Source organism: Antechinus flavipes, chromosome 5 (genome assembly GCF_016432865.1).
Source record: "Antechinus flavipes isolate AdamAnt ecotype Samford, QLD, Australia chromosome 5, AdamAnt_v2, whole genome shotgun sequence".
NCBI lineage: Eukaryota > Metazoa > Chordata > Mammalia > Dasyuromorphia > Dasyuridae > Antechinus > Antechinus flavipes.
The window spans coordinates 145,342,041-145,367,557 of NC_067402.1; the positions used below are offsets into that span (position 1 = coordinate 145,342,041).

At 33.9% G+C, this 25,517-nt stretch overlaps 1 protein-coding gene across 3 annotated transcripts in view; it reads right to left on the bottom strand.

Moving 5' to 3' along the window:
- The window catches only part of LHFPL3 (LHFPL tetraspan subfamily member 3), a 718,932-nt gene extending 693,691 nt beyond the window's left edge, over window positions 1–25,241 (bottom strand). For all 3 annotated transcript variants that reach the window (XM_051962557.1, XM_051962555.1, XM_051962556.1), the window contains exon 1: window positions 24,786–25,241. In XM_051962557.1, coding sequence (XP_051818517.1) covers window positions 24,786–25,227 — 442 coding nt within the window. In that variant the 5' untranslated portion in view covers window positions 25,228–25,241. The remainder of the gene's footprint in view (window positions 1–24,785) is intronic.
- Window positions 25,242–25,517: the final 276 nt, after the last annotated feature.

A 25,517-nucleotide genomic window follows, 5' to 3' on the forward strand; every position in this document is an offset into this window, starting at 1 on the left:
AGAGAATAAAAATAGAAAATAGTTTCACTGTATCATAAGAAAGATAAACCACATTTTGGGTATTGTTCAATCGTGTTCAACTCTTCCTGATTCATCTAGGGTTTCTTGGCAAAGATAATGGAGTAGTTTGCTATTTGCTTCTCCATATAGATGACACAAGAAATACAAAGTTCAATTTATACTCTTACAAAGCTCTAATAGAAAATAGCTGAACAAATTAAAGATGTGGAATATAAAGGTAACAAAATGTTTTTGCAACACAAGAAACAATAAATATGAGTACTTTGGGGAAACATGGGAAGATTTGTGTGAACCAATACAAAGGGAAAAAAATCAAGAGAACAACATAAAGAATATAAAAGGAAACAATATTAAAAGACAGCTGATCTCAAATTATATGCAATGAATCACAAATTCTGGTCTTAGATGATGAAAAACAACTTTCTTCTTTCTGAAGATAGATATTCCACTATATTTTAAAGATAATATTCTAGGGCAGTAGTTCTCAGACTTTTTGATCTCAGGACTATTTTACAGTCTTAAAAATTACTGAGGACTGAAAGGAGTTTTTGTTTATGTGAATTATATCTTATCAACATTTACTGTATTTGAAAATAAGAAAAGTTAGTATTATTATGAAAATAGTTTTCACTGATATTAAGTATATTTGAATATAATAAGTATATCTGAATATCTGAAGACCTCTGAAATGGTCTTGGCAAATCCCAGTGGTCCATGCTCTGAGTCCATACCATAAATTGAGGACTGTTATGCTAGGGAATTATATATTTAAACCTGTAATGGAACTTTGAGATCATTTCTTCTAACACCTCCCTCCACTCCCATTTTACAGATGAGGTCATTAAAACCCAAGGAAGTTAAATGGTTTGACCAAGATCATCTAGTAAAGCTAAAATTGGAACATAAGACCTCTTATTCCAGGGCCATAACCAATTCCACTGCACCATATTTAAATATTGTCTGTGACATTTCAGTTTTGCTTTACTGTTTTTCTTTACAGAGAAGAGGAGGATTCTATAGGAATATATAAACATTGGAAATGACTTATTTTTTTAAAACTTTTTTGGGTGAAATAAAGGATACCAACAAAGCAAAAAAAGTTTGTCAAAAAAGGAAAGTGATTTTGATTGTGACTTGAGGGTGACAATTTTCAAGTCTCCATAAATTAGAAACCATGATATATGAAAAAAAATTAAGAATGCTTATTCTAGAAATAAAAAAAACCTTAAGAATGCATGATATCCATCTTCAAATACATGAAGGGATGTCATATAGAAGAAGTTGCTTTTGCATATCGTGTGGCTTTAAAAAACAGTAGTAAGATGGAAGTTACAAGGTGGCAGAAATCAGTTCAATTTGGGAAAAAGGCTACCAAATTGAGCTGTCCTAAAGTGGAACGGGGATGCCTTGAAATTCTATTTACTCCATTACACTACAAGCTTTCAAGAAGAAGATAAATGTGACCATCTATCAGGAATTTGTAGAAAGTGGATGACTATATCAAACGGACATTTAACTAGAAGAATACTAAATTGTCTTTGAACTCTAAGATTTAAAGTACTGTAATTATCTACTATCCACGCAACAGTAGGGTAATAGTAATTAATATGAAGTTAACGTGCCAGACTGCTAGGGTTTTCTCAGTCTGCTCTTGCTTCTGGTTCCCCAAATCAGGTATAAATACAAAAACAGAGGGAAGCCTCTGTTCAGCAATAGTTTATTTTTTCTTTCACAGGCATTTCATTTCACCAAATTCATACTGTTCTGGTTTGAACCCTGGCTTTCTCTTGTGAACTTTGACTCTGGTAATCTTATTTTTTCTGAATTCTGATTGTGGTTGAGAGTTTAGACTGAGCCCTGTTTTTATTTATGACAGATGACTTGTGTCTTCTTACTTCATTGGATCTGCCTGCATCCCTAGTTTGATCTTGTATTACTGATACTCACATACTTTTATCTGTCCCAATGTTATGCCATGCCTTCAAGACATACCCTCTCCCTAGGCCTCTGAAGTCCCGAAACTCACAGCCTATTTAACTCCTGACTAATAAGGTGTTGTACAAAAAAAAATAAAGTGTCATAATTCAGATTTTATGTGCTTATGCAGGATTACCTCTTACCTTATAGTGATTACTTTCATTCTGCTCAACACTTCTCACATCTAGATTCTGCTATCTTTATTTATATACAAATGAATAATTTATCATAGAATCTATCAAGAACACAGAATCAAACCAAGGCCTAAGGAAACATAAATAAAGAAGACTAATATAATTCAATGACAGAATACTTTTAAAGTTTTTTCAAATGGTGATTTCTTGCATAAATTATCTTTCTCTTTTTGTCTTGTCTTACATTCCTACTGCTGCATCTCTATGCACTCTAATTTACTCCTTTTCATCACTGATGCCATACTGTATCTGAAAGTTCTGGCAGTGAGAAGACAGATTCCCCTTCTTTCTGCAATGGACAGGAAATACTTCCCAGCTACATCGACTAATATAACAGCATAAAATAGTCTATTTCTGTTAATATTTCATTTAATGTGTTTCCTCAAAAAATAGCTTGTAAACATGACAACAGTTTTTAAAGTAGAGTAACAACATGTGCCAAGTGTCTGCCCTTCTGATCCTCACTATGCCATCCAAAACTAAAGAATGAAGCTGACAAAAAATGTTTGTGGCAGCCCTCTTTGTAGTGGCCAGAAACTGGAAACTGAGTTGACCCCCATCAGTTGGAGAATGGCTGAATAAATCGTGGTATATTAATATTATGGAATATTATTGTTCTATAAAAAATAATCAGCAGGAGGATTTCAGAAAGGCCTGGAGAGACATACAGGAACTGATGCTGAGTGAAATGAGCAGAACCAGGAGCTCATTATACACTTATCTTGTAAGACTACAAGATGATCAATTCTGATCCATGTGACTCTTCAACAATGAGATGATTCAAACCAGTTCCGATTGTTCAGTGATGAAGAAAGCCACCTACACCCAGAGAGAGGACAGTGGGAACTGAATGTGGATTACAAAACAACTTTCTCACTCTTTTTGTTGTTGTTCACTTGCATTTTGTTGTCGTGCTCATTTTCTTTTCTTTTTGATCTGATTTTTCTTGTGCAGCAAGATAATTATATAAATATGTTTACACATATTGGATTTAAAATATATTTTAACATGTATAACATATATTGGATTGCTTAACATCTAGGGGATGTGGTGGGGGTGGAGGGGAAAATCTGAAACACAAGGCTAGGCAAGGGTCACTATTGAAAAATTGTCCATGCATATATTTTAAAAATTAAAAAGCTTAAAAAAAAAAGAATGAAGCTGAGTCTCTCCTTGTATATCTCTGAAGAAAGAACTTCCCCTTGGAACCAGGCTCACTGAAAATATGATTGGAGTGACAGAGTTTATTCATAGCTGCCAGCTCCAAAGCTTGCTTTTACCATTTTGAAAACACCTGCAGAAAAATACTAGAGCTGAGGAGCTGGGGTTAACGCTATATGACAGTTATGGAGGAGAGAATGTCTAAGAGTAGCTATGGTAGGTGCAATCAACTTGTGCCAATATTGTACCTACAAATACACATGTCCAGGAATAACATTGCTTGTGATTAGAGAGGGGGGTAGATTTCTATCCTAAAATTAAATCACTCAAATTTGTCTAACATGGATTTAGGCAAGTCAAGATCCTGAATAGACTTGACTTACCTTGCCTCAAACACATAAAGTATGATTCAAGACAAGTCACTTAATCTCTCTCAGATTGTTTCCTCATCTGTAAAATGGATTTAAGAATAGCATCTACCTTAGCTTTGTTGTAAGTAAATCAAATAAGACAAATGGAGCCTGAGACTGTCATTACCTTTTTAGATAAACCATTATCTTATACCCCACTCTGTTATCAGTGCTCCCATCCCTCAAATGTTTTGGATTCATAAAGTATATTTCTTATACCCACTTATCTGTACACTTGTTGATTCCTCCCAATAGAATGTAAGCTTCCTGTTTTGTTTTGTTTTTTCATCTTTGGTAGTGTAGTATATTGCACATAATAATTACCTATTAAACTGCATTATCCAACTAGATATCTCTATCACAGATTGTAAACACATGATAAGCTAGGCTCACATATTCTGAAAATTTATACAACATCAAAAATGATTTTTTAGAGACCCCAGATCTCCAGGAGTTACTAAGGCTAGGAAAAGACAGCTTACTTTAAAAAAGTGAATAGCACGTTAATTACCATTAACCAAACTCCATCCATGTCAAAAGTAGCAGATAAAAGAAATAAGGAAGAGCTATGTTTAGCCACAGTGATAAGAACAAGCAAAGTAGGTGCAAAATCTAAGGAATAGCATTATGGAAGCATGAGGGGAAGCATTGAATAGTTGAGTTCTCTGACTGTAGGCACCAGAAATTTAAATCTGAGCAGGTAAAAAAGAGAAGTGATGAAGCGGAAAAGGAGAGTGGGAGGGAGAGGGATTCTTGCTATAAGAATATTGCCTTGGTGCAAGTATTTGGAAGTTGGAGAGGAAATAGATCAATAAGACAAAGTCTAAGTTGTCAAGAATAGAAATTACTAATAGGATGCTCTCATATTGTCATAAGAATGAAAATTTGCCTGATTACATTGGGCAAATGAAAGGCTGAAATTATCCCTACAGGATGTCCTGGAATTTTTCATCTTAGAAAATTTAAATAGGCTCAAACACTCAGGGATACATTTTCTATGACAGTTTATATTAACAACCAAAAATTAAACATTAAATCTATAAGAACTGGCTTTAAAATCTACAAGTACAATTAAAATTATAATTCATTAGGTTAATTTTCATCTTCATTTTCCATAGCAAAAAATCTGCCCCATTCCTATCTTTTTCAGTTACATTATATATCACAATAATTTCTCACTTCCAACAGGCCTCTTAACAAATTTGTTTGAGAAGAATTCAAACAATTATTGCCATTCAAACTTTACCAATGTAGAGTTATCATAAAGAGAAGGCGTAGCCTTTCTTCTCCTAAATTTGTCTTTTTGACTTAAAATTGAATAAATTTCAATAAGCACAAACTGAAGTTGCCCAAGGCCTAATGTTATAATTATGAGGGTTAGAAAACTGATAGCATCAACCTCAGCTATATTTGACCAAAGGTAAAGAGCCTTTAAATAGGATCATAAAATTATGATAATTATGGAGGAAAGAATGACTACCATGGGAAAACAATTTTCAATCATTTAAAGAGGCACATCAAATTTAAAAAGAATACTACACTAAAAAGCAAAAGTTCTAAAGTCTTGACTATCACTCACCCTCTAGGATATTGGACAAGTCATTCAACTTCTCTGAGACTCAGTTTTTTCATCTATAAAAAGGAAATGATATTACTTGAACTTACCTATTTTACAAGTATGTTATGAAAATCAGATATGACTTACTAATAGTGCTTTTTTTCCCCCTGAGTCAATTAGGATTAAGTGATTTGCCCAAGGTAATACAGCTAGGAAGTGTTAAATATATGAGGTCACATTTGAACTTGGGTCCTTCCTGACTTCCGGGCTGGTGCTCTATCCACTGTGCCACCTAGCTGCTCTCTGATAGTGCTTTTAATTTTTTTTTATTTTAATTTAGAAATAAGAACCAAACACAAATATTTTTATATTCAGAGGATTTGAAAGAAGACAATATAAGAAACTGTGGATTTCTATTGCATAGTTTTTTTTTCAGAAATGTATGCACATTTATACAAATCATATATAAAATAACTAAGTAATAAAACAATTATTTTTTGCATCATTTACTGTACTTTTTATTTTCTTCTGAGTATTTTTAATGTTTTATTGATGCTCTTTCTTTTGTATTTTTTCATTATTCACTGGCCTACCATGATTTTCATTCTATAGAAGATCGCTGGTAATAAATGTAGTAATTATCTCTGATTAATAAATGGCAATATCTGAGAATGTGTATTTTAGTCTTCATTTATTGTCACCCCCTAGGAAAAGGGGATGTGTTTCATCATTATTTGTCTTTTAAAGTCATGATTATTCTTTAAACCCTAATACATAGCTATGACCTACTGTGAATTTGAATTATATTGTGTCCTACCTCTCATCTTTAAGTTAATGAAAGGGCAGTCATAAAAATCTCAAATTTAATAACTATTTTAATGTGTTTATTTCTACTTTGAGAGTTTAAAAAATTAATGTTTCCCAATGGCCCTATTTCCCTTGAAACAAGAAATAAGAAGAAACAGTCCAGCAAACTACATCAATCAAAAATATGTTGCATTCCATATTCAAATATGGGAAATCTGATCTATCATCTTCCTTATGAAACCAAGATTAAGTAATTCCTTTTTTGATGAAAGAAAAAGAAAAATCTAGGAGTATGCATTAGATTGTCATATAGGAAAAAATGTGAAAAACATTTTTTCAGAACAATTAAACCCTGTCTAATATGACATCACAGCTACAATATATCTGAAAATGAAAAATGTAAGAGTAAGGTAATACAACCATCATTTCTAATTGTCAAAATGGCACAGAAAACACTATAACAGGAGAAACAAGGAGGTCTAAAAGATCACATCAACAAGTTCAAGATTTTAGTTGACTATCAATGTTACTCTTTAGTAAAATGGCAGTTACCATAGCAGCCTGACATCATAAAATCATCACAAACTCAAAGACAAAGAACATTTTCTTCAAGAAACATCAGACTGTAATGTAATTTATCTCCTAGAACCCTTTTCCCGAGTAGCAAATGTCTGCTTAAAATAACTTGATCAGTTCTAGACAATATTTTTTTTCTTTTCTGAGAGCTTGTTTTTATAAACCACTGCAAAATAAAATGGGAGAAAACATTTCTTATAAAAAGAGGGAGAGAATTGGTTATATTTCTTAGTGACAAAATTTTATTGTTATCTTAAGAAGGGGCAAATTGATGCTACTGTGTTTTGAAGGATATTCAAGTTCATTTTTCATTATTTTCTATTATCTTTCTCTCTACTTGCAAATAAAACATTCTTTTTTTGGATGAATATGTTTATTTTCTTGCTTCTCAGCACTGATTTTCTATCCATCTGTCTGTGTCTTTTTCTCTGTATCTACCTCTTTCTCCCTTTCCTCATTGAGAATTTCAACTTGAACATCCAAGCCACATTTGTTCAAGACATTATTTGACTCTCCTAAACAGTCTGGCTTTTCTGCCATGTATGAAGCACTGATTTAACAATTCCTCTCTTGCTCCCATTATCTAAAAGTCTGTAAATGGAGCAGTGGTGATGGAAAGTGCACAAGATCACTGCTGTTTTTGTCACATGTCAGTCCCATCTGTTTAGCTACTTGAACTGTATCTTCCTCATTTGTCCTCTATTTCTTCCCACCTTGTATGACTCTAAAATCAGATGATTAAGCTACCTTACAGCTTAAGAACTGAGAGACTTTCTTCCCTAACAAATAATTTGCTTTCAAATTGTTTATACTGTCAAATGTTTAGTGCTTTTTTAGTTCCCTAATGTTTTATTTTATTGTTTTAAAGATAAGACCACAGAGAATTGCACTTAAAATATTAGGCTTCTTTAAAAATATACATATTTTTCATGATTAATCCTTTTTGCCTAGGCTGTCAAGGTGAGCCATTTAGAATGTGTCATTTAATATTCATACACACACATAATGCATAATCAAGTTTGGTTCATATTTATCATTTCTATACTTGGATCCAAAAATAGATTCTGTTTTTTTCCAATGGGACTTAAATCAGACCGAATCATATAGTATCTTGGGTCTCATTAACTAACTCAACAAGAGAATATGTCCTTATCTTGATTTCTTTTTCTGGGTTTCAATCAAACTTTTGAAGAAACTTCGGAAATTTTCATTATGCTACATTTTGGAGTTGGTAGCTATTATTTTACTAGAGTTACATTGATAGTCCTTTTAAAATTATAATATCAAGATTCAAATTGAGAAGTCAATTGAATGTTTATTAGTAAAAACATATTTTTCAAGGAGAAGGTATAAGGGCATCAATCCCTAACTTTCCATCCAAAACAAAACAACACCCCTTCCATCATCTTCATTCATGAGAAATATCCCCATCATGTCCAGCACTAAAAATTTTACCCAGTGGCATAGAATTATAGGAATTTGGATGGACTGTTATAAGAGAAAGTGTGAATACAATCTACAACAAAGACATGCTCCTTTTTTGGCTTAAAAGTGGGAAATAGAAGTAAAGATTAATTGAGGTGATTCAGAAAGGGTAGAGATTATGAGACATCAATATTTATCCAAATTCACCCATTGATTTTTCATCTTCCTCCTTACTTATTTGAAGTTATTTCCTATCTTGGGATGAAAATAAATGTGCAGACATAATTGCCCTAAAGAAGTTGACAGTATGAAAAATGATTATACAATTGTAATTTCACTATAACCCCAGCTGTTATTTATCTACAAGGATTAGAGAATTCCATCCACTTGTCTGAACTGAATATTATATTTTAGATAATTAAGATAATAACCTAATGTCAATACATCTGAGTTATTTTTTCCATTTGTGTGGTACTTGGAGCAATGTAATCCCTTTTCTTTGACCCTGTCTTCATTTTGACCAATATCAAATATTAATAAGATGGTTCTCTGAATTAAGGTAGGTACATCAGTCAATAAGCATTGATTAAGCACCTACTATGTGCCAGCTACTGGGCTAAGTCATGGGAATATAAAAGTAAAATACAGTTTCTAACGACTGGAGGACCAGCTTTATTTTCATGGAAAATTTCCTAGAAAATATTTTTATTTTACAAAAAAAAAGATAAAATAAAAACTACAAAGTATAGAAGTATACAAAGTATAGTTTCCTATAACAGGAAACCTGTTACCCTCTTTATATAGATTTGAGTTTTTTTTTATTTAACACAGCAACTAGATTCTTTAACAAATTTTACAAATAAATTCCAAATGGACTGTATTTGTCACTCTGAGACTAGGCTGAGGACTGCTTGGTAAGGATGGTTTTTAAATGTTTGTTGAAATGAATCTGAGAATCATGTTCCTTTTTGAATAAATCTATCATGATTGAGACAAAGTGTTTATGGAATGCCTACTACAACTATTTGTTTGGTTGTTAGGTTTTTTTAAGTCCTATTTTTAAAATCAATTCTGCAATGGTGCACAAAGAAAAAGAATAGCACTTTTCAAATGAACACACATTGACTCTGTTTCTTTGTTCTTGAATCTAAAAGCATATTAAATTCGGTCAATATAATATTAAGAGATCCCACGGCAACACTAATATGTGATATTGAACCACAAAATTTGTACTATTTCATATTTACTACTTATTCTATTTGGGCATAGAACTCTTTGTTATACATTGGGACCAGAGGACCCAATAAGCAGATGAAGAGAAAGATTTTTTTTTAAATATGAGATGAAAAAGGATTTGGTACTAAGCAAGAAACTGCTTTTGTAAATCAATTCCTTAGGGAACTTCTTGCATTTCAACTGCTCATACTTTCTGAACATGTGGATTGCAGGTTTGGCCTTAAATCTTTAAAAAAAAAAAAAAAGCTTATTAATTCCCTTTAGAAAGTCTCAAATGCTGAATCTCTGAATTGGAATATACTTTGCAAGTCATTTAGTACAACTCATAGCAAGAAAAAAGGGATCCCTTATTGAATGTGCCCAAGAAGTGATCATTCATCCCTTGTTTGAAGACCTCTGGTGACAGGGAATCCACCATACCAGAGGTAAGTCATTACATTTATGGCTATGTCCAATTAGGAAATTTTATTTATAACAAGCCAAAATATAATTCTTTATGACTTCTACCTTTAATTCCTACTTATTTGTTTTGGATGCCAAGAAGAACAAATCTAACTCTCCTATATAACAATCTTTCACATGTTTGAAGAGAGGTATATCTTAAACCTCTTCCCCCTTTCTGAAAGAAATATTTTCTTGAAGTAGCTCTCAAGTGAAAAGGCAAATGACCTTGTTTTTGCAAGTAATTGAAACCAAAATGTGGAACCAAGACCTGTGAACAAGAAAAAGAGATGGGGCTTAAAGACCTCGATTTCTGTCCTGAATGTTCCTGAGAAAATTTCACTAGGAATGAAATTTCAGTACTCTTATGATGTAAACTATTTCCCTCTTTCATATGTAAACAGTTTGGTTGCTGAAGGGGGGAAACAGAAAAAGAATATTTATGTAAGGAAAACTGACAAAAATATGAAGAAAAATAATCTTTCAGATAAAATAGTAAAGAGAGACACAGACTGTCCTGAGTACCAAATAAATAACTCTTCCTCAAAATTTGTGTGCCAAGATGATCTGTCTGAAGTCAAAGTAATGAAGGTGGTAATGATAGCTAGATTTTATATAGTATTTTTAAAGTTTACAAATTGCTTTGTGTGTTTTATCACATTTTAGGCGCATAATACCTCTGTGAGGAAGGAGCTATTATTATCCTCAGTTTACAGATGAGGACTAAGAGTGGTTCAGAGACATTCTCAGGATCATGTCACTGGAAAATATCTAAAATTCAGGACTATTCTAGTCTAAGTCCAGCAGACTATCCACTAGGCCATTTAATTGCAGAGCATTGTGGTTCAATAGCTTTTCTATATCTGATTACTTTGATATTTTTTAAGGCTTAAAGATTCTAATTGATTAAATTTATAAATCAACTATTTGATATGAGAATGTTATATAAATGCTGTTCATACCTGACATAAAAGGAGATTTCTTGAGTTTCATCTTACAAAATAAAGATAGGACACTAACCACCAGAAAATCCTAATTTTGTTCATTGGAAGATATAAAGAGCCAATAGGAAAAGCAGCCTAAAGCAAGAGATAGCCAGAAGAAGCAGGAGAATAAGCAAAGCTTAGTAAGAGAAGTCAGGAAGGGAGGCTATTTAAGGCACCTACAAAACTGCTTAAAAAATAAAAGATGGTCAGGCATTTCTGGGGACAGAAGGGTTCAATACCCTAGAACTATTTTTTATAAGAGGGTGGCTCTTCTCTATATATATTCAAATTTTAAGATTCCTTTCTCTTTTGCCCTTCCTTCCTATCCTTCCCCCTTCACCACTAGTTTCACCTCTTTTTATTCAAAAAGTAATTAAAGAAGAAAATTGTTCTAAGGCCAGGACCTATAAAAGAGAAAAGTTCACACATAAATGTGTTGGGGGGGAAAGGGGCTTCCCCTATCTTGCTAAATATATGGATGCCTCAGAATTCACCTATGCAGGCCACTTCTGACTGAGCTACTTAAGATACAGTGGTCTGGAAGATAATAAAATGATGAAAATTTAAGTTAACTCTTAGTCTACTTATTAGAGCTACACTGAAGCATCATTCTTATAATATTTAGGGATCTAATCATCAGATAGCTATATTTAAACATAACAGAAAAATTGCTGCTTCCAATTTGTTCCTGTGCAACAATATTGTCATTAGAAATTAAACTTTTTCAATCTGTCTTTTGGTGATAAGATATAAAGAAGTAATCTGAATGCTTGTCTGCTTATATTCTCCTAAAATTTAGGGAAATAAATAGGAGCTCCTAAATGCTTATAAGGTGAAACCACCATTAAAGTTTTCAAGCACAGTTTTCAAAATGTGGTTCCTTTTTTCATTACTTTATTCAGTTAAATTTATAAAACAATTTTCATAATTCTTTCTAAAATGCATAGAAAAAAATGCCTTGTATTTTCTTTATGTAAAGGTCAAATAATTATTTTTAAAGTATGTGAGGTTTGGTTTGAACTCAGGTGTTCCTGAGACCAGCACTCTATCCACTGAGACACTTGGTTGCCTAGTGCTTTGCTAGGCCCTGTACAATAAAAATTACAGAAATTTAATTCAACAACTATTTGCTCAGCACTTGTTAATCATTGTCCCGTTAAGATATGTCTATTCTTCTATGATCCAAGAGCATCATAATAACTGGAAGAAAAGGAAAGGTTTCTCATACAAATTGGCACCTGACTTGCACTCTGAAGGAACCTAGCAATTTTTTGATGTGGAAGTGAGAACAAAGTGCATGGCTCTCATAGGGGGATAAATTGTATAACTTGTATAAAGACAAAAAACTTGGAAGTGAGATGTCATGTCTGAAGAACAGTTAACAAGCAAGCTTAAAATGTCCTAAAGGACATCTCATCATGGTGAGTGCACAAAGAGGATTAATTAATGTAATGAAATCATAAAGATATGTGAGTACCAAACTAAGAAAGAAATGTTAAGCATTTGGTTTTTTAATTTTACAACAGATTTGGCAACTGATTGGATATTGGGTATTTAAAGAAAGGGAAAATTATGTCGACTCCAAAGTTGAGAAATTTGGAAGAATGGTGGTCCTATCAACAAAAATGGGAAATTTATAGGAGGAATCATTTAAAGGGAAATATAATGCATTTAGAAATTCCATATCTAGTTGACAAAATGAGATACCATATATGAAGTACTTTGCAAAACTTAAACCATGAGCTGGAAGGTAAGGGTAATTGATGGTATGGTATATCACATTAGGGTACTTGAATATAGTTTACAATTACCCTTACTGAAATATGTCACTTCTTTATCATCATCACTATTATTACTATCAACATTACATCATCAACAAAATGTGTTCATTAAATATTTAAATACTTATTTGTTCAATGATATGTCACAGATACTATACAAACCAACATATGCTGACAATTCTAGATCTCTAAGAGTTCCTAGTCTTAAATCAAATAATAAGAACAAATAATATTGGGAATCAGGGGATACCCATCTTAGTCAAGTGTTTCTGACTCAAGGCTCATCATATCCACCTACCCACCCATAAAATGTGTGTGTGTGTGTGTGTGTGTGTGTGTGTGTGTGTGTGTGAGAGAGAGAGAGAGAGAGAGAGAGAGAGAGAGAGAGAGAAGAGAGAGAGAGAGAGAGAGAGAGAAATATGGTACAATGGGAATCACAAGAACAAGGGATAATGAAGAAGAAATAAACCAGATCTAATATTCCTTTGAGCTTTACAATCCTAAGATTCTATTTAGAATTAGTTACAGCTAAGGTTTAAGTGAATGTATTCCAGACTTATGGGAATGATTGATTTACTGTTGACAAATTATCTATTATAGCATAATCAATACATTCTGGTTTTCTCACCAAATAAAATAACCAAACAGTGACTTGACACACCTGAGAATATTTTAAAGTATTTCATAGGAAAATGTTTTAAATGTGTAGGAAAGGAGAAAAAAGCCACAGTATACATTATTTTCTGACAAAATGAATTCTGCATTGGGTAGATTTTTCCCCATTGTAGCTATTAATTGATCAAATTTATCCTAACTTACATTTTTCCAAAAAAAAAATTACTTTAATTCAATACTTTTAATTTTACTTTCTCTTAAAATAAGCACAAATATTATTTAATATGTCCTATGTTATATTAGCATTTGTATATTGCTTTAATTGTTGGTAATAATCTTATAAATATTATCTTATTTTACCTTCAAAACAGCCCTAGGAAGGAATGTTTAATTACCCCCACTTTATAGATGAAGAAATTTGGTCAGACAAAAGTTAAGGGATTTTCCCAGAGTCATGCAGTAATTATGAGGCTAGATTTGGATTTAGGGCTTCCTTACTCTAAGTTCAGCACTCTATTCACTGAACTGCCTTGATGCAATATATAAATTCAATATACAGTTTCATATGATATACATGAATTAAAAAGATTTTTAATGGGAGATAACTCCTATCCATTACTAAAATCAGTGAAATCTTCAAATCTGAACCTAAATTTCAAGAGGAAAAAAATGTTTTGTTTCCTGATTTGTGTAGTGATTTTTTTTTTCCTTAGGTTAGCTTGTTTCAAAATCTGTCATAAGACAAGAGGGATAATATCTCCCTTTAGATACACAGGTCTTAATATCTAGTATAGCTTCCTCTTTTAGGAGATTCAACTGAAATTTCTTTTTCTTGGTAATTGGGATTTGCACACTCTCCCACACAGTAATGTCTATCCCAGGGATCCACTTTGTCAGACTGCCATTACATTTCTTTTAGCAATGATGTTATCAAATGCCACAAGAGTTTCAGTCCTGGGTTTTCTTCCATGACTTTTCAATACCATTCCTTCTAGCAGAGAAGATAGTTGTGTTTTATTTCTTTTGGGGGGTTGATCTGCGGTGACCTTGTCATTTTTCAAAGCTAGATCTTATTTTGGCTTGGCTGGTTTTCAAATACTGAATCCTTTGTCAGGGTTACAAATCCCCTGTCCTTCTACTAGTTTTTCTCTTTCCCTTCTACAGAGCACACTTAGGGATGTTTAGAGCATATCCCTGTATACTTGTTGAAGGATTCTTGAAATTTTAAGCGATAATCATATATGAACTTGTTTCATATAATCAAGTCTTCCTTACCAAAGCTCAGTCACTGGTTCTGTCTTCTGTCATTGTATTTGCCTGGCTCACATAAGATTTCACAAAGCACTTTCCTAACAATACTCGTGTGACGTAGGCAGTACAAGCATTATTATCTCCAATTTACAGATGAGGAAACTGAAAGGCAGAGAAATTAGGTGACTTGCCCAGCAAGATCCTCTGCCTCCAAGCTCATTGCTCTCCCTGCCTTTGTAAGATATTCAGAGTTCTCTTTATTAGCTCAATATCAGTTTCTGAGTTATAGTTTCTTTTTCATCTGCTTCAATATGCCTGCTTCCTTTTTCTCTACCACAGCCTTTTGTTCTGATGACCTATTTCAGAATCATAGAAATGATTGCAATTAGCAGGCAATAATGAGCACTCCATTGGAGCTCTGGATTCTAACCCTAATTTTGCCACTAGTTAGCTATATGACCTTAGGCAAACCATTTAACATGAGCTTTTCATCTGTAAAAATGAAGATGTTGGGCCAAATGATTTCTAACATCCCCTCTGGCTCTGACTTCCTATAATCCTATAATCTTAGAAAACTTCATTAGGCTTATAAATTGTACCTTTTCCCCTATGGAGATTAACTGGATAGTCCCTAGACTATATAGGATTTTATTTTCTGAGAGTAGGAGAGCTCCTATGTATAAAAGATACACAATGAAGTTCTTTGTGTCAACATCAAAATCTTCCTATTAAAAAATGGATTGTTTTATTTAGTTTTGCCTTTCTGAGAATGGTGACATATTGTTGCTATTTATACTGATTGGAAAAGGATTTTCCTTTTTCTTAAAAGATATTTCATTCTGTTATATTTAAACAGTGAACAAGCCTACAAAGCCCATGTAATTGATCAATAAGCATTTATTATGCACTTATTTTGTGCTAGGTATTCTGTAATAGCAAAAATAAAAAGACCACATCATTAGACTATCCCAAGTTTCCAAATCTTAGGAAAATTTTGACTCAATTAACTTAAGCGTTGGGAAATAAATGATATTACTGGCTGGGATATGTATAGAAGGACTTGGGATGTTATAATATTTCCTTTACAGTGTCTTGATAGTTTTTCAGATCAACATTGTATTTGTGTTAAACGAGCCTCTCCTTTCTTCCAATATGAAGCTCTTCTTGATATAATTGAGTTACTGTTGAGGTCAGCTTCTTGGTCCCTCTTCATATCAAGCAAAAAAATGTTAGTCAATTCATCATGATAAGAAAGAATTCAAATTAGTTAGATTTGTTTGCTGACACCCAAAGTTCAAGTATTTTCTAAATATTCCATATTTGAAACCATTCTTATTGCCATCCTATTAAATCCATTGAATTAGAATTCTACTGAAGACTGTTTTCATTTCACACCAGTGTGACCTTCCATTGCTCTCTTCATGGTTTATCTCTTCCCACCACACACAGAAGTGAGCTATACCACAGGCTACAACTATAGGAATAAGCTCTACTGGCTTTTTCTTCTCTCATTTAAAAATCTTCCTCACTGAAAAAGATTTCTAAAGCACATATAAAAATTGTAACAAATTGGACATCAAGAATATCAGTTATTACACCCTATCTTTTACCAAGTTAAAACTGTAATTATAAACCTTTTATTCTCACATTCTCAAATAGAAAGCATTTTGGTTAACATTTTTATTACATAATAATTATTATCATCATTCTTTTAAAGTACAATACAATATAAAAACTTGTTAACATTTTTGTTTTAGCAAAAATCTATTAAATGAAGAACTCACCACACACATATACATACATACTCGTACAGCACATACTATGTGTGTTTATGCTCTTCATTCTTTTTCACAGATGTTCACTTAAAAACTGCTCTGTGTTATGAAATACAGTTTGTTTTGACACACAAATTAATATTTTTCAACACTTCTTCAACTGACAAATTATTTGTCATTTTTAAAGGAAAAAATTTATAAATCATTCATTTCAAATAACTTACAAATTTATTTCACTTCTTGAAAATTCAATCTACATTAAAGAAACTTATACTTTTTAGCAGGTGGGACATATTGTCACACAATGAAAATTTTAGTAGCAGCTGGGTAGAAGAAAATATTTTGCAAAGATCAAAGTACTAAATAAATGTGAATTATTATGATTAACTCTTATCAGTATACATTGCCTGTGGTCTTTTGACTCTCCATCCAGGAAAAGGGTTGACAATGTATCAGTAGAGCCTAATTTCTCTCTCAGCCTTCTTCACAGCTCCTCCACTCAAGGTGTTATGAGTTCCATCTGAGCAAAGACTCCCCTATTCTAGTGTTCTCTTCAGTTGTCAGGAAAAGCAGCTTACAACGGTAAAACCAGGCAAAAGCAGCTTACAACAACAGTAAAACCAGAGAGTCTTCAGTTCTCTTAGTCTGAGATAAATCCCAACCATACTCATCCTTGGATTCTGAATCTTAAAGATATAGACAAGCAAGGTAGTCAAAGTCTGGGGCCACTTGACTGATAGAAAAGAAATAGGCGTATAATGGAAAAGAAAAGATAATAGTCTTTCTCTCTTTTCCCTATCATAATGTCATCAAAACAGGGATACAGAAAGTCTAACATGGGTCAGGGTCCTCCTGAGTAGAGGAACTGGATTTAAGTACATATTTGATATTTAAAATTTGAACAAAGTAAAAATGGTATAGGAGAAAGGAAGAGTTGCAAGGGGAATTATTAATTCCTTAGGCATTTTTATCATCTTCCAAGTGGCCTTCTAAGAATTTGAAGTCATTCAATGACAAGCAGTTTAGCCTAATAGATAGCATAGTTTCAAGTTAGAAAGACCTGGCTAAGTGACAATCAATTTTCTCAAACTGAGACTAAGATGTAAAACTAGGAGTTCTCACTGAGTGTTTGCCACATCAGCAAAATCATAGATTAACCAAAAAAAAAAAAAAGTCCATGGGTCAGAAAGGATTTTTCTAGGAGGAAAATTAACATAGTGATAGCAAATCATGAACTAATGCCAAGAAGAATTTGTCAAAGATATGTGGCTTCACTTCTAGCCATAGCATGCTAAAAGTTTAAAATTAGGCTTGTCCACTTTTTTTTCCTTTTACTTGAACTCTAACAATGTGCCAAGTCCAGTAATATCAGTAGAGGTAGTTGTGTTTTTTAACTATTTCTAAAGTATTCTTATATTTTAGCTTCATTTTCACATAAAGAATATCATTTTGTAATTTTAGAAAAGGAGCTGGTCAGTAGAATATGAGAACAAAAAGGTTATCTCATCCATTTACTACATATTAACATTTGCATTATGTTTTACACACTTATTATTTGAGCTTCAAAAACACCTTGTTAGGCAAGTTAAGTAGGCTATCCAAGTATTATTATCTCTATTTCACACATGAAAAAAGTGGGACCAGGTTGGGCTAAATTACTTGCCCAAGACTGCATGGAAGTGAATGACAAGAGTCAATAGGACAGCCCCAGAGCTCTCATTTTCTGGTTCTTTTGCAAGCATGGTTTCCACTATGGCAAACTTACTCACAGTAGTCATTGAATTCATGTAATTAATTCTTTTAACTTTGCCAGAGAGATTCACCTCTTTCATTAGAATGTGTCAGATGCTTAGGATAGGATGGTTGTGGCTATCTTGGCTCTCATTTGTTTTTCAATGGTTGGATTCAATTTAGTGATCTGTACTTGGATTTATGCAAAATCTTCCGTTCCATCTGGAGATTTAGGCTAGTGAAAAATGCAGCACCCCCAATTCAAAAGAGAAAATGTGTCACCTGACATTTGCTCTTCAGTTTACCCTGTTTATATATATGCCTCTGAACTAATTTAAGACATTATGCAGTCTGTAAAACATTACAAAATTTAATTATTGTCTGCCTAAAAAAAAATCACTTAATCCCACTCAAAAAAAATGATAATTCTCTAATCTATAATCTAAAAGGAAAAAAAGAGGGATCAAGATTCTTAAAGATAGGAGTTTCTCTTTCCATCCTCAACCAACATAGGTGCAGTTTATTAACCTACAAGAATAACTAGAGATTCACCTTTTCTCCACAATAGGAAGGAAACAGATTACAATCAAATTCTTTTCTCTTTGAATGCATATAATACAATATATAAAATTATATGTCATATATATAACTTTATATATTATACTGAGAGTTTTAGGTATCATAAAACAAAAAAAGAATGTAATTTTAAACCTTTTCTCAATGGTATATGAAACTAATTAACATATCCACATAATTTCCATATATTAAGAAAGCGTTAATGAAACAGTGACTTGTTTCTACACTAGGAAGGCTGATAATTATTTGAAGAAAATAGAGGAAGGAGGAGGTCAAGGACCTCATACCAGCATCTAAAATGACATGATTTTCATATAAAGTTTTCAGTGCTAACATGGCTAGCATGTTGAAAAAATGTTTTTGGAGTAAATTAAAATATTTTCAGGCAAGTATGGCAAAGTGGAAAGAGCAAGGAATTTTCCATTAAAAGATCTAGAACTGAATCTTGACTCTCTTTTCTACTTCAATGATCTGGAACAAGTTACTTCATATGAAGCAATAAAAAGACCATTGGAAGTGAATCAGAGATTCTAGATTTGAATTCTAGGTTTGCTATCTATTCTGCAGTGAACTTGGGCACTTTCATTTTTCAATTTCTAATATGTAAAATAGGAGGAAGGAACTAGACAAGATGAGAAGTTCTCAATTTTTTTTTTCTGAGTCATCATTACCTTTAGCGTCTGCTGAAGTCTATGGAATCTTCTCAAAATAATGTTTTTAAAATAGAGAAGAAAACTTCAGTTAGGGGCTAGTGGAAACAAAAAAATAATTTTTCTCATCTAAGCTTACAGCCCCCTACTTAATCAACCCACAGACTTCTTGAGGGCCATAGACTTCAGTTTAACAACCAATGGATTGATTAGATAAGCATTTAGTTATTGTCTGCCTAAAAAAAAAAAAATCACTTAATCCCACTCAAGAAAAATGATAATTCTCTAATCTATAATCTAAAAGGAAAAAAAGAGAGATCAAAATTCTTAAATATAGGAGTTTCTCAGGAAAATCTATAATCAAATCTGTCTGAAAAATTACTAGCCATGTAGACAAGAAAAAAAATCATTTAATTTCTTTTTGGCTCAGTTTACTAATCTGTTAAATGGGAATAATAATAGTACCAAATTCATAGGATTGACCTGAGGACCAAATAATACAATGTATGTAAAAGTACGTACGTATATATGTATGTATGTATATGAAAAAAAAAGCTCATTTCTTATTTAACTGAAAAAAATGAGATCATTTGCCCATGATTATCTCTTTACCCCCTTCTAATTTTATATCACTCAAATGCTTCTACCCCACCGCTATCTCTTCCTTTACCCTTGTCTTATATGAAAACTCACCTTTCTCCTTGCTAAAGCAAACCCTTCTTCATGTACAAATGATCCCATTCCTTTTTAAATTCTCCAGAAGATCTCTCCTTCTATCATTCTCACTCTCATTCATATTAAATATCTCTCTGCCTACTGGCTTCTTCCCTATTGCCCACAAACACACTCATGTTTCCTATCTTGAACTTTCTATCCCCACAAGTTATCTATCATCCAGCATCTCTTCTCTCTTTTATAACTAAACTGCTTGAGAAAAAGGTATAAAATTGGTATCTTTACTTCCTTTTCTCTAACTTTCTTTTGATCTCTGAAGTCTGGTTGCTGATCATACCTCAACTGAAATTGGTCTCTGCAGTTATCAATGAAATCGTATTTGTCAAATCTTATGATCTTTTCTTAATCATCATCTTTCTTGACCTTTGTGAAGCCTTTGACACCAGCAATCATTCTCTTCTTCACACTCTCTTCATTTTCTTTTACATTTTCTTCATGTTTTCTATATTTTCAAGATACCATTCTCACCTCATTCTCCTCCCATCTATCTGAACATTGCTCATATTCCTTCACTGTAACTTTATCCAGCTTGTGATTGCATACTATAGGTGTCCCAGAGTCCTTATCTTGAGATCTCTTCTCTTCCTCTTCAACATTAATTAGCTTGATAATCATCTATTCAATTGTTATAATCTACAAATGATACAAAGATATACTTACCCACACTATCCTATCTCCTAACCTCTAGGCTCTTATTTCTAACTATTTAATGGATCTTAAACAGGATGCTCTATAGACATCTTAAATTTAACATGTTCAAAACTGAACTAATTATCTTGTCCCCCAAACCTCACCTTTTCTAATTTGCACTATTACTGTCAAGAGTATAAACATCTTCCCTGTTAATTAGGCTCACAACCGAGGTGTCAACCTTGACTCTTCATTCTCTATCCCACCCCAAATTTAATTACTGTCAAGTTACCCTTCAGGATATCTCTTGTATCTGTCCTCTGACCATATCACTGTCCTGGAGCAATCCCTCATTACTTCCTGCCTGAACTAGGACAATGGTTTGTTTGCTTTCTCTTCCTCAAGATTTCCTACTTCAATACATCCTTTCACTCAGATATCCAACTGTTCTTTCAGTCTGATCCTGCTATCTGTCCCCTTAGTCAATAATCTCTTATAATTCCACATTAACTCCAGGATCAAAATCCTCTTTTTGACTTTTAAAAGACCTTCATAACTTGGCCCTTTCTTAATATTTTAACCTTTTTATACATTAATTCCCCTTTACTCCATTTATTCTGCAATCCAGTGACACTGATCTCCTTCCTATTCTTCCCACATCTTCTGACCCTGGACTCTCTCTTTTACTATCTCTACTTTCTAGCTTCCTTGACTTCCCTCAAATTTCAATTAAAATATCTTCTTTTGTAAGAGGCCTTAACTAGTATCCCTTAATGCCTGTGCCTCCCCTCTGAAATCAATATCCAACTTACCCTTTATAAATCTTATTCGTACTTAGTTGTTTATATCTTATGTTATGCAGATGTTTGAAGAAAGACTGCCCTGCACAAATAATTTAATTTCTGTCAGTTAAGTGACCTATTTAGGTTTGATGATTCAAATCAAATTCATTATTCAAACCACTGCAACTAACCTTGGATAAAGATACCTTGATATATATTTACAAGGTTTTACACATCAAATTCTAACCTTATTATGGCACTAAAAAGGAAAGTCATTTTTGGAGAAAGTTCACAGAGCTTCAGTTATGTTGTCTTAGTTGTTTAGTCTCTCCATTACATTGTGATTTCCTTGAAGGCAAAAGAAACTCTTTTTTGTCTTTCTTTGCATCCCCACTGTTTAACACATTGCCAGGAATATATTATGTATCTAATAAATGTTTTTTAACTTGACTTGTTGACTAACTTACTTTACACATTTTTAAATGTCATATAAATCTGTGATAATAGCAGTGATTATCATAAATCAAGTGTACTGGTCCTAAACCAGTGTTCAAAATGGGGGTAGGAGGGAAAAAAGAGGAAGATTCTTGGTAATGGACTTGCAATAAACAAAATATATGTTTTTCATCACCATCAATATTTATCATTCCATATGGACTTTTTAGATCTGAACTTGTATGATATGTTGCCATTAAAACAGAAATAATGCTGATAATTAAATACACAAACTCATCATTTTACTTCCAGAAGAGTTAAACATTCTCTAAACATGAATGGTGAATTAAATCTGGTCTTTCATATTTGGCAAATTAGATGGGAGATTAGCCTAGAGACATGTAGACTGTAAGTACTAGAGAACGATTAAAGATAAAAAGTTAACAGTGTACAGTTTTCAATTAAGTTCACAATATATACTGTAAAATATCTTGTTGATATCATTAAGCTCATAAAAATAGAAAACCTTTTTAAATATGGCTATCCTTAAGAAGGACCTTTTATGCCATATTCATTAACAAAACAGTGAGTGTTATTGCTTTTGATTTAATTTGATTCTACATTAATGTGATTTGATTCTGTAACACAAATATTGTGCTTTTCAATGATATGTTAGTAAATATAATTATTTTTCCATAAGTCTTATCCAGAATTTTTTTTAAATAGAGGTTTGAAACACATGTATGGATATATACTTTTCCAAAAGTGAAGAAAAAGTTTCTCCTATCATTTCAGTTTGAGAAGCCCTAAACATTTCACAGTAATAGCTGAAAGAAAAATCTATATCAAATTCTTGAGAATATACATTCTTCACTATTCCAAAGGAAAAGACACTCATTTAAAAAATTAAAGTGTCTTTTCTTATGCTTGATGGTTATTCTTTATAAAATACTAAAAGCAACTTCAAAACAGTAAACCTGAGCAAGAAGGAAAAGAATACATTTCAAAGTCAAACCCAGCTTGCTGTGAACTGAAGCTCTGTGAAGTTTCTCCAAAAAATGATTTCTTTTTCTAGTGCCGTACTAAGGTTAGGTTTTAATGTATAAAATCTTATAAACATATGTCAATATATCTTTATCCAAGGTTAGTTGCAGTGGTTTGAATAATGAATCTGATTTGAATCAGCAAACCTAAATAGGTCAGTTAACTGACAGAAATTATATTAGTTGTGCAGGGTCGTCTCTCCCCAAACATCTGCATCCTCCATGTCCTTTTTCTCTCCAGGGTCAAACCAGGAATAGGAATAAAGAGCAACGCTAGCTGAGTTTTTGTTATGCACACATTCATTCCAAAGAGTCTATTTTTTGGCATAAATTTTAAAGTTATACCATGTATAAAAGTGCCATTAAAGTTGACAGTAGTTCAGGAAAAAAAAGTGTGGAGAAAATATCTTTTTTCCCCTATGAGGAAAACAAATATCCTCCTGTAGGGATTTCAAAATTCCCATATCAATGTATTCATGACCATTTCTTGGTACCCTTCCAATACAGGTATTTAGAGTGGTGTGGTATAATCATTCAACTGGGACACTTTTTTTATAAAAAGAAATGACTTTCACACAGTTTTAGTCTCAAGGAGATTTGCCATTCTCATATCAAAAAAGTATTATATAGGATGAAATAGAAGAGAAATCAAACACTGACAAGATACTCAGAAGTCCATATGTCAAATTGCCTTGTAAATTCAGAGTCTGAAATCCTGCTCCCTAGAACACAGTGCTAGGCTCTTAGGATAAACTATAGAATTTTGAAACTAACCCCTTTGAAAAATTAGAAAAATAAAAGGGAATACAAATAAAAAAGCCTAACTATCTAAAATGCATTTATTATTTGGACATTCTATCAGCTTTTGGGAATCAGACAACTTTTTTGATATATCTTGACAGGAATGGGCCAACCAACTTAGGACATCAGGGTTAGTATTTGGAAAAGAAGGGGGTCAGAGTAGAAAGGGGATTCCAAAAGAAGTTGATCAAAGGAACAAGAAAGAAACAGTTTTACTTCTAAACTCTTCAAATGACTAAGGCATCGATTTATTACTTATTTTGAGGGGTAAAAGTCACTCTGATGCTTGGCAATTAATTTTTTTAATATTTATTTCACCTATCCAAAACCTCACTCAAATAGGCAAAATCTTTCCAGAGAATGCAAATGAAATTAGTTTGCTTTGCTTTCTACTTCCCTAAATGCACTCCCCAAAATGGAATTATGAGGGAAAGTAAACTTGAACCTTCTCCCAAGAAGACTTTCTCCTTCTTGGTGGGGATGGGAAGGAAAATGATATTTTGACAGCCAACAAGCAGGAATCACAAACTTAACATTGGGAAATCTCCAAAGAACTCTATATTTGTCATTTAAAAGACTGAGACCACTAGAGAATTTTCAAGTGTCCAAGATAGACCCAGGATTTTTTTTATTTAACCAGCCTGGGGCAGATGGACACAAACCAACCCTAGCGCTCAGAGATTTCAGTTGTCCTCCAGCAATGACAGACACATAGACCAGAGAGGTTCCAGGTTTATCAGGCTGATTTAAAAAATTTCAAGACCAAAATCTCCAGGAAACCTTTCCCAAATTCTCTTTCTTCACTTTTCCCTATCCCTCACACCCTCAGATTGCTCCAATTTGAGGATTTCAGTGACTCTTCTTTCACCTTTGCAAACGGACTCTTCTCAACAATTAACTAGGAGCTAACTGGTCTCTTCAGGTGGGTTTCCCTTGGACTTCTTTCTATAAGGCACCCAAACGCCGCGGGATGGTTTGCCATCTGATGGGGTAGGGGGGTGACTTCTGAGTACTGGCCTTGTCCACTTCTCTTCCCAACCCTTGTCCGATTAAGTTTCTCCATGAAGAGAAACCTGCCCTCATGATCTCCTCTCATCCAATGCCCCCTTCCGGGCTCTGCCACTTCCCTCCCCGGACACCTCGAGTTCCCTCCCCTCCCGTAGGAGAGAGGGGCGGGCGGGCACTTACCGGAGGTGAGCTGCATCCAGGCACAGATTTTGTAGACGGTGGCCGTGTTGCAGAAGAAGAAGAGGGTAAAGCAGACGATGCAGGCGATGATGAGCATCATGGAGAGCCCGATGAAGAAGGAAGCAGCTTTGAAGGCGCTGGAGGGCAGGGTGGAGAAGTCCGTGAAGCTGCCCCGGCAGGTCAGTTCCCTGGAGAAGCCGTTGCCGATGCAGTAGTGGAAGAGCCCGAAATAGCCCGCTTGAGGAGTGTCCACGCCGTCCCCGATCCAGTAGGGCTGGATGAAGCACACCACGTTGACGATGGCAAAGCAGATGGTGAAGATGGCCCAGAGCACGCCAATGGCCCGGGAGTTCCGTACATAGTTGGTGTGATAGAGCTTAGCAGCCTCCTGAGCTGGGAGCATAGCGGCGGCGGCGGCGGCTGCTGCTGCTGCTCCTGGCATTCTCCTCCTCCTCCACCACCGCCACCTCCTCTTCCTCCTCCTCCTCCTCTTCCTCCCCCTCCCCTCACCTCTTTATGCACAGGAGACACACGCACACACACACGTACACACACATACACACACGGAGCAGCGCTGTACCTCCAATGCTCCAGCCTCAGCCTAGCAGCGCCAGTTTCAGAGTCTGCATCCTCCCTCCCGGAAGGAGACAGGGGGGAGGGCAGAGAATCCCCCCTTTTGCTCGCCCTGATCTTCCTCCTGTCCTCCCGCTTCTCCAGCCCGGATCACCACCA